The sequence below is a fragment of the Lipomyces tetrasporus genome, assembly GCF_029532465.1.
Source record: "Lipomyces tetrasporus strain NRRL Y-64009 chromosome Unknown POJ06scaffold_4, whole genome shotgun sequence".
Taxonomy (NCBI): Eukaryota; Fungi; Ascomycota; class Lipomycetes; order Lipomycetales; family Lipomycetaceae; genus Lipomyces; species Lipomyces tetrasporus.
The window spans coordinates 1,968,097-1,977,617 of record NW_026611599.1 but is presented as its reverse complement, the minus strand read 5'-3'; the positions used below and the strand labels follow the sequence as shown (position 1 = coordinate 1,977,617).

Sequence of the window (9,521 nt, the reverse complement as noted above, 5' to 3'; positions counted from 1 at the left end):
CACTTTCCTTATGTGCACCTATATTACTCTATTGAGTATATAGTTGATATTTCAACAGTGTTACACTTTAGTCCAGCTCCAGTCCAGCCCAGCGTCGTTACAGTCGCCTGAGGAACGTGATGTTTGAGGATGGCGGGGATGGAGGACAGGACCGTAGAGGCGGAGTCCAGGAACTCCATATTAAGGTTGTACTTAGTGTCCATATTGGCACACTAACAGATGTTCGTAGGGAGGGTCTAAGAAAACTCGCTAACAAAATAGCTGTACTGCTGGAATCAATAACTAAGACTGACTCGACAGCGCATACATCGACGTCAGGTGCCTTTCGCACCCTTCCTCTTTTACTTCTTGATAGGTGTCTATAGAACCCTGATTTAGTGAGTATCACTAACCCTGCAGTGGTCACTTAGGTCGAATAACCTTAGTGAGGTCGACTAAAACGCCTAGTGACGTGGTCACTAACTAAACTAGTCTTTGTGAACTAGAATAAAATGTCTGGCTTCACTGAGTCTGGTGTACCACTCACTACGAGAGATGAGTATGCCTGCTCAGTCCAAGGTAGACAAACGGCTGTTCTGACAGGTAAGAGGCAAAGCCTACTAGTTTGCTGAATTTATTTGGATTAGTTATCCACAATAAATTTAGAGTGTGTCCCGGAACGACTACCGTCTCTTTATCCCGGTGACCTAAGTACGTAGAGGTTCTCACAGAGTGTAGTCACCTGTCGGTACGCAAATTTCCAAGCTAAGGAAATTAGGTGATGTCCGGTTGGGAGTTTAGACTTAGTCACTAATAAATAATTGGTTGTCACTAATGCTCTTAGAGCTAACTAATGACTACTATATGGAAGATTGATTTTGTTCAATGGTCTCCCATAAGGGGGACAACTGGTAGGTGTAGACACCCTCCCAATCGCCACTACACAAAAGGATTATTTTGTGCCCAAATGGTACCCGTGCATTGCATACATTATAACGACGTATATAGTCGTTTGTTAGGCACCTGAGAACCCGAAAATGAGTGTCAGCCACCTGCCTCAGTGAAAACTCGGCCGTCGTCGATGCAACTAGCTAACATGACGTAGGGTCACATGACCCACGCCATTTAGCTGGCACCACGACACCCTCAATTTTCAACAGAACGATGGTGCGGTAAATGTGTACCTGAGTCAGGGGTACACTAAACTCAAATAAGGATAGTCGATATGGCTCTAATCACACGACTATATCCTGTGCCCGCACTCACATAGTGATATCCAGCCCGTCAGCTCACTATCACTAGTGTCAAGTATCATGACGTAGAGATCACTAGAGTGATCTGCCGTTGCCTGTATGCAAACTACAGAGCATACACTTTACTACCTAAGAAGAGGATACAGTTGTTTTTTCAACACGTCCATGCAATTGTTGATGCATCGCGAGATATGCCCGACGGCCACGGCCAATTATACTTCCATGTCAAGTGGGAGGGCTACGATGATGAATCAGCCAACACGTGGGAACCCATGTGGCACTTATCGAACTGTCCCGAAAAGGTTGACGAATTCATCCGAACGCATCCCGATCATCCCGCTCTGCCTATTAAGGATAACGACATGAAACCGATAAGAGCCACGACACGCACGCCCACTAACCGCTCTACGCGGAAGGGCCGCGGCAAGCATTGAACCATGCATTTTTTTGAGCTTATATTTTTTCTTCTCTTCTTGATAACTATTCTTATTTTTTTTTAAGTTACTACTTTGACGGACTTAGAATTCGAGGACGAATTTCTTGGAGGAGGGGCATGATGTGAGGGCCGGGCCTCTTATCTCTTATCTTGTTATCCTATCTTTGTCCTGCCGGTGTTACCCGGACCCGGCAGGGAGTATAGTTGTCTAATAGCGTTGCGTTGTCTCTTTCTTCTTCTCTTTCCTCTTTGTCGATACTATTTGAAATAAAGGTAGTACTAGCTGTCGATACACATCTTTCCTCATCGTAGGATTCTGACAAAGGGTCCTACTGACGAGGAACATAGTGAGGAACGATAGAATTGCTCAATTTTACGTTGTGGTATAGTCAGCACAGTTTCTGCGATATAAATAATTCTTTTCTTTTGTTATACAGCATTTGAGAATAAACCCAGAAATCCATCAATACGCACGATTGATTTGATTAATTATAATTTGCCTGAACTATCCATGACAGCGCTCAAAATATAACTTGCGATGATGCGAGAATTATCATATGGGACATGCCGCAAAAATACTGACGCCCTCTAGGGCCCATACTTTTTCCCAACTGTCTAGTACACTTCTAGCATACTCTCGTTGTTGGGGACATGGAGTTGACGTTACAACCACATTCAGTGGATGTCGTAAGCGGAATGGTCCTACAGCATTATTCCATACATTTTGATGATTAATGAAAGCTACTGCCAAAAGGATGGAGGCAGCATGAGAAATGATCACATTGCTGTATACGGCCTTGAGAGCCGGTGGAGAGATAGCCAGAAACATCTGTGCGACCAATATGCAGCAAGAATCATAAAGTGCGATGGTTTCCGCCGTGAACGGATCTTGATAGAGAGACGAATCCAAAATAGTACTACTGATGGATTCCTCTATTGCTTCGCTATGAGAAAGATCTTCAGATAACACAAAATGATTGTCTGTTTCTTTAACATACTCTGTCCTCCATTCTTGCAACGCTGAACTTATCTTCAATAGGTTTGACCTGAGATCTAGTGGAGCACTAAATGTCCCGCAGTGCTCTCTGCGTGAGATTATGTCATCAACTTGTGACAAATATATCGGAATCACTGTGTGAATATCAAGCAGTCTATCGAAATGAGATTTAGGATGTTCGCAAAACGGAGTACTAAGCCAGAGATCGCTGGCGAGAAATGATGGCTGACGTTTGGCTGTCGACACATAGACCTATGCGGCAAGAAAGCACACAGTATTAGCCTTCAAATTTCCGTACACAAGAAATACAGAACCTGCATCGTACCATATATAGTCGCAGAGCGCAGAATAATTCATGAGCCAGGCCAGTTCCACAGCCTTCTGGCCCTCGTAGCTCCACCAGCTTGGACGAGGCGCACATATGATACATCCATGCTTCCGAGGACGCACTGCGGATACTCTCATAAAACGCCAATAGCATCGTAGCGCAGATTGCCCCATCGCTCACCACCTTCTTCAATCGTAACAATTCCTTCTGCTGGCTCTCTAACCCTGCCACATACCACCTACACGCTTCCATTTGAATAGCTTTGTCACCCACAAGAGATCCGCAGAGCACCATCGAAGCAGCGTGGATTGCATATTTCAGAGTTGGCAAGTTTTCGCGCACAATCAAGTCTGGAAGCTGAACCATCCATTTCTTCAACATCGAACCGCCTGGGTTACTCAGCAGAGAGTATATGAAGTGTCGTAGGAATTGTTGTTCGAGGTGAGGACGGCACAACGAATTGGGAGAATTAACTGGCGATGGTGATCGGTGCCGCTTTGAAGTCGAGCTTTGATCATGCTTCTGAGGAACATATGCAGACTGTTCATTCACAAATACTATGTGGCATATGTTCGTTGCCTTGAACTCGCCCCCTTGATTGACCCCGTACCGAGCGGCCAGGTCATTGGTCACATCCAAGAACACATTACCCACCAGCGCACCCGGACATGGAAGTGCGGATTCCAGACATTGCGAACAGTGAGGAATCTTCTCATCGCACTATACAAGTAAGCAGCCTGGGTTAGCACGGACAGTAGCTTCTCCCAACATAACGTGATACTACCTTTATCTTCCGCCTTCGGCAAGTCCTGCAACCTCTACTCCGACCAACTCGGCGAACCATCTCGTGCCGTAGTAAATTTAGGCCGGATCAGTAACAAGGCAGAAGAGCAAATGAGGCAAAAACGAGAGCGATATGAAATTGTGTGACGTCAGTTTGTACGCGGATATCCTTTGATGACTAAATGGAAACATGCTTGCCATTGAGACAAGGTTTAACAGCCGGGTAACGGGTCTCCACATTGCAGCGTTGAAACTCAAATTAATTCCGTTTTGCCACTTGAGCAGTTGGTCATTATTTACTTTTTGAACAACTGTAAAGGATCGAAGTTAGTTTGTTATTTGGATTCAGGAATTAACTGAACCCTCTGTCTAGCCATAGTCCAAGTTATCTGAAATCCGTGAGAACGGCATTACATCGAGTCCAGATGCATTTACTGCAATATGTGCATCCAACCCTTGGAGCAAGCACTTCGGTCATACCGACACACTCCCTTGACAAGATCAAGATTGGTATGATTAAGTGGTAATATTAATTGGTAATGCTAGCGGGAGCTATTTTCGACTACTTCCGATCTCGCCGATCTTAGACCAGCATTCCTCCAATCTCATATACTTCAGGCAAAGGAGATAGAAGTCCAGTCGCTGTCCTGGTGGATGATCATTCCAGGCTAAGCGCCGTCTCATAGTCCCCGCAGACAACCTACCAACGTCGTGCTCAACGGAGACGTGTACCTCAGTCGGGGACATGGAGAAATTTTTTGAACTGTCCAATTAAAGCGCTTTCCGCGGTAGCTTGTCGCTGAGAAAAGGGACCTATATACCGTAGTTGCAGCAACTATTACCGAATAAATGCACGAATACAAGAACATATAACTGCCCCAGTCGATGGAAGGGATGATGCTGATCATGACAAACATTCCCCAGAGTGTTGTCCAGATTTTGAAACAGTTGCTATAAAATTGTCATATATACAATCGAATCTGACAACCTGCTCTAAGGTGCGCCAAGCACAACTTGACGTAGAATGGTTCGATATCATCGACCATGCCAGATACACAGTGACTTGCACCGATCTTGATCCATTTTAAGGGGTCCACGGACTGTATTATTCTCCAACGAGGGCTCATTCCTGAGTCATGCACTGATATTTAATAAAGGAAATATCAAAAATGCCACTGAAATGTTTCATAATATCAAAAATGCCACTGGGAGCAAAATTCGTCGTACCCAGCTAAATACACTTTGCACAAAACCATACATTCACTAACTATTATAAATTTGTGTCAGAATCCTACGATGAGGAAAGATGTGTATCGACAGCTAGTACTACCTTTATTTCAAATAGTATCGACAAAGAGGAAAGAGAAGAAGAAAGAGACAACGCAACGCTATTAAACAACTATACTCCCTGCCGGGTCCGGGTAACACCGGCAGGACAAAGATAGGATAACAAGATAAGAGATAAGAGGCCCGGCCCTCACAATCTGACTTCAACTATATACTATAATAGGCAAACTAAAATACTTAAATGCGCTCAAATTGTTATGATACTTTCTACCGTCAGACTATATATCAACAAAAATAGTCAAATCAAATTTCGCCTGAAGCCTTTAGATTCTAAATGGGTTCCATACAAGACCTGGCGTTATGGCGCATCGGCTTTTTACATCTTTCGCCCTTGCGGCCACGAGATAGTCAATTTTCACGCCATGATCGAGATGAACATATTCTCTCAAGTGCATAGGTCTATAATCTCTCTTTCGTGCGAGCTCACCTTAAACATGGTGCTTTCCTTCTCGCGCCTTGCACGCAATGTCCACGAACAACCGTCTTCTTTGCATTTTAACCTGACGCGGGTTTGGTCTGACTTGGCTGTAACTTATTGATAACCCTCCTGGATAGCGATAGACTTCATCGCGTGCTTGAAGGCATTGATCTCTGAGAACTGATCTCCCACCGTAGGCAGCATTTTTGAAATGGCCGTCTGATGTATAATATAGGATATTCACTAAATATGACAGAAGTTCTGATCGCACGGAATATTTGATAATATTGAGTGCTGTATAATCAATGTAATTATTGATATTTTAATCTCTCTAATGAACGAGACGCGACGTGACGCGATTCGGCAGGGTAACTTTAAATAATTATAGATTAAGTGTTAGTGCGGAAATAGACCCTAAACAACCCTTGGTGGTCAGTGGCATTTTTGATATTATGAACCCTATTTAATACCCTGAAACCCTTTTAAGGTTAGCTTTAGCCAGAGGAGGCAGCATCCATACCTAACGTCTAGATTCCAGCTCGTCAGAGTTCAGCACTACTAGGATACAAGTCTTCTTGTAATCCATCTATTTAGTACAATCTTACAAAATCAACCCCCCAAATATATATAAACACAAAATAGAAAAGACATCTAGGAGTTTGCAAAAGTAAGAAGTGCTGCACCCTAGAGCTGCAGTGTGGTGACAGGCCAAGGGTACCCCTGTGCCCGGTAGATGATGATTGGTCACGCAGAGATTGCCAAATGGGGCAGTTGACGTCGAAATTCGTCGTACCCGTCAACTAGCTGCTAGCTAGGTTGATATATCCGCCGGGCAAAGGTCCATACCAGTCATTGCCGGTTTCTGAAAGAATTAACTATCTACCCATGCTTAGAAATTCTTCCGCCGAAAATAGACTTCCCTCCCTGCCGGCGCTTAGAAATCCTAATGTCGGACACGGATTCAATCCGATTTGTAACTCATGTCAAAGTTCACCTATGTCCGTCCACAATGAATCGAGTCATGGAAAGAAGCAAGAATGTAGCTATATATCGGGAAAGTGGTCACAAGCACTGCAAAGGCTTCCTTCGTAACGCTCGTCCAGTTCAACCATGGCCGTCGTGCAAGACCTCGAAGCGCATACTCAACATGGCATCGACAATAATTCAGCAACGTCATTGCACGAGAAAATATCATTAGACAGTCCATTAGATGGTTCCACAGCTTGTATATGTCCAGATGAGAAGAGCGTAGCCGATTTCGACGTTGAATATGATGGACACGATGATCTGGAAGTTCCAGAGAACACTGCAGCCGATTGCGAGGTGAAATGGGATGGACACAATGACCCGGAGAACCCACAGAACAGAAGCAAACTTCGAAGGTGGTTCATTGTTTGTCTAGTATCCACTGGTACTTTCTGCGTGTGAGATTATTTGGCGAAGTTCCTAGTCTAGGCCGCAAAACTAACATGAAAATATAGGACATATACATCTTCAGTTTACACTACTACGTACCAGCAGCTTATGGATGAATTTCATTGTTCAGAAGAGGTGGCGATGTTGGGATTAACATCATTCGTGTGTGGTCTTGGTTTGGGACCTGCGTTGCTAGCACCATTATCTGAAGTAGGCATTACGTCATTCTGGTTTTGGTTCTCGAGTTTACAAACTATGCTCTTAGTTCTATGGTCGCCGTCCAATATATATATCTTCCCTGGCGTTTTTCTTCATCTGGCTTATCCCAAGTGCGGTAGCACGAAACATCGAGACCATGATTATTGCTCGATTCTTCAACGGACTATCCGGTAGCGCTTTCCTCAGTGTCGCCGGTGGAACAGTTGGGGACTTGTTCAGGAGACATGAACTGCACACCCCAATGATGGTTTACAGCGCAAGTCCATTCATTGGCCCGGTTCTTGGTCCGGCCGTCGGTGGTTTCATCAATCAATTCACCAATTGGTAAGACGATCTGAGTTACAATTTTTTAAGAAATGAGCTCACGTCAGAGCAGGAGATGGACATTCTATACATTGATGATATGGTCCGGTATTCTGTTGACCAGCTTTATATTCACCGTCCCCGAAACTTATCACCCCGTGCTCCTGCGGAAGAAAGCAGTTCGCTTACGGAAGGAGACTGGTAACGAGAATCTCAAAGCACCAATTGAGAATATAACCCGCTCAGTCCTCGGTACTGTGCTGGTGTCGTTAATCCGTCCATTTGAGCTCTTGTACTCCGAGCTCATGGTTCTCAATCTCTGTCTGTTCTCTGCCTTACTGATGGGCATTCTATATCTCTTCTTTGGCGCTTTCGGCGTCGTGTTCGAGGGAACCTACCATTTTCAGCTCTGGCAAGTTGGTCTCACGTTCTTTGGTATCTTTGTCGGCATGGTTGCCGCGATAGGGCTTGATCCAATATTTCATCGCAACTACTACCGTCTAGTACAGCGGCGAGAAGCTGAAGGTGGCGAGCCTGGTGGCTCGGAGCCAGAATTTCGACTTCCGCCTGCCATCGTGGGAGCGGTGCTTGTTCCAATCGGACTATTCTGGTTCGGATGGACTTCCTACAGGTGGGTGTACTGGATTGTACCTGTTCTTGGGAGTGTAATCTTTGGTATGGGGTAAGGGATATCTCTCAACTAAGTATCTTATTAAACGGCTTTTAACTTCATCGCTAGAGAGGTACTCTTATTTGGCGGCATCTTCACCTTCCTGGTCGACGCCTACCCTCATTATGCAGCAAGCGCCCTGGCAGCGAATAGTTTTGTTAGAAGCTGCTTTGGCGCAACGTTCCCCCTTTTTGGTAACCAAAGTCAGTTAAAATATTGGTTGTTCAAGGATATAAGGAGACTAACCGCCTGAAAGTGTATGAAAAGCTCGGCTATCAGTGGGCATCTTCGCTACTTGCGTTCCTCTCACTTCTGATGATGCCGTTCCCGTAGGTGTGACCGAGTTTCATTTGTGTTTAGTAGCTGACCTTCATCAAAGGTACATATTTTACAAATATGGCAAACGTATTAGGGTTAACAGCAAATATGCGAAGTCGTGATATCGCGGTGTATCCAGCCTTGGCTTTGATTGTCGAAAGCCCTACCTTGTCGATTGCCTTTAGCTGCGTTGCATATGGAGATACAGATAGATTTGTGCATCATGTTAGATATAGTACACAGGATTTATGACCCTCGGGAAAACAAACAGTATGCCATGGTAAGGAGTCTGCAAGTGTTGGAAATTTACTAGATATTACTAGAAGCTGGAGAGCAAGTAACGATATATTTAGAGTATTGTTAATACTATGCAGGTCTCCGTAGTTTGAACGTATTAATTGAATTAAGTGAATTCGTAAGCCAGACCAAAGGCTGTACGCTGTGCGCGGTCTTCTAAAAGGGTAAGGATACTCACAAACAGGAATGGTTGGTAGAGCGCCATGAATCTCCAAGGTTTATGGTCTTAGCATCTTATGCCGGCTCTAAACGCACAATAGCGCGTGAACCATGAAAAAAGTTCTTCGAATTTAGAATTCGAAATAATTTCATATTTCTGGGACTTCAAGGCCACCTTGAGTTCGCTGGATACAAGTAGAGAGTTTGACGTCATATACTCCTGCTAGTCAACTGCAATAACAGCAATGAATTGTCGAAATTTGAATATATTCACCGATTGGCTGGAATTCCAGGTTGATACTGTGCGTACTTGCGGCGCCATATTCTCGAGGATAATCTGCCACTTACAGATTACCAACATTTAGGGATCATAATACAGCTTACGTGTATGTCGCTCCCGTTTTCAGATTCCAACTGTACTCTTCGGAACGCCCAAATTCTTCGCACTATCATTCCCGCATTCGTCTGTGGTACTATTTGTCTGCAATACAGTGGACCACCACATCTTCGCTGACTTTGTGGACGTCACCATCGACAAAATACCTGTTTGAACCCTCCACGGTTTGTGCATTCTCAGGCACGATCTCTGGTCGGCTTT

The 9,521-nt window shown here is 44.5% G+C and overlaps 3 protein-coding genes across 3 annotated transcripts; 2 read left to right on the top strand and 1 right to left on the bottom strand.

Moving 5' to 3' along the window:
- Positions 1 to 1,423: 1,423 nt before the first annotated feature.
- On the top strand, positions 1,424 to 1,673 carry POJ06DRAFT_290046 (uncharacterized protein; the record flags this gene model as incomplete). Its single annotated transcript, XM_056190328.1, has 1 exon — positions 1,424 to 1,673. One exon carries the CDS (start codon positions 1,424 to 1,426, stop codon positions 1,664 to 1,666), a length of 243 nt encoding a protein of 80 aa, XP_056045072.1. The 3' UTR covers positions 1,667 to 1,673.
- Positions 1,674 to 1,789: 116 nt separating this feature from the next.
- On the bottom strand, positions 1,790 to 3,940 carry POJ06DRAFT_251985 (uncharacterized protein). Its single transcript, XM_056187470.1, has 3 exons — positions 3,778 to 3,940; positions 2,991 to 3,713; positions 1,790 to 2,917 (listed from the first exon to the last, which is right to left on the bottom strand). The coding sequence occupies exons 1-3, from the start codon at positions 3,835 to 3,837 to the stop codon at positions 2,222 to 2,224; spliced, it is 1,479 nt and encodes a 492-aa protein (XP_056045071.1). The 5' UTR covers positions 3,838 to 3,940; the 3' UTR covers positions 1,790 to 2,221.
- A 2,751-nt stretch (positions 3,941 to 6,691) lies between these two features.
- Positions 6,692 to 8,934, top strand: POJ06DRAFT_251981 (major facilitator superfamily domain-containing protein). The gene is made up of 6 exons (XM_056187469.1): positions 6,692 to 7,167; positions 7,223 to 7,500; positions 7,553 to 8,161; positions 8,219 to 8,352; positions 8,406 to 8,478; positions 8,529 to 8,934. Exons 1-6 carry the CDS (start codon positions 7,066 to 7,068, stop codon positions 8,587 to 8,589), a joined length of 1,257 nt encoding a protein of 418 aa, XP_056045070.1. The 5' UTR covers positions 6,692 to 7,065; the 3' UTR covers positions 8,590 to 8,934.
- The last annotated feature ends 587 nt before the right edge of the window (positions 8,935 to 9,521 follow it).

Coding starts and splice junctions, on each gene's coding strand:
- POJ06DRAFT_251985 (XM_056187470.1), bottom strand. CDS start 3,837: ATGGTTCGCCGAGTTGGTCGGAGTAGAGGTTGCAGGACTTGCCGAAGG. Junction 3,714..3,777: donor GCCGAAGGCGGAAGATAAAG/GTAGTATCACGT, acceptor TTACTTGTATAG/TGCGATGAGAAGATTCCTCA. Junction 2,918..2,990: donor GCGCTCTGCGACTATATATG/GTACGATGCAGG, acceptor CTTGCCGCATAG/GTCTATGTGTCGACAGCCAA.
- POJ06DRAFT_251981 (XM_056187469.1), top strand. CDS start 7,066: ATGGATGAATTTCATTGTTCAGAAGAGGTGGCGATGTTGGGATTAACA. Junction 7,168..7,222: donor TGCTAGCACCATTATCTGAA/GTAGGCATTACG, acceptor CTATGCTCTTAG/TTCTATGGTCGCCGTCCAAT. Junction 8,162..8,218: donor AGTGTAATCTTTGGTATGGG/GTAAGGGATATC, acceptor CTTCATCGCTAG/AGAGGTACTCTTATTTGGCG.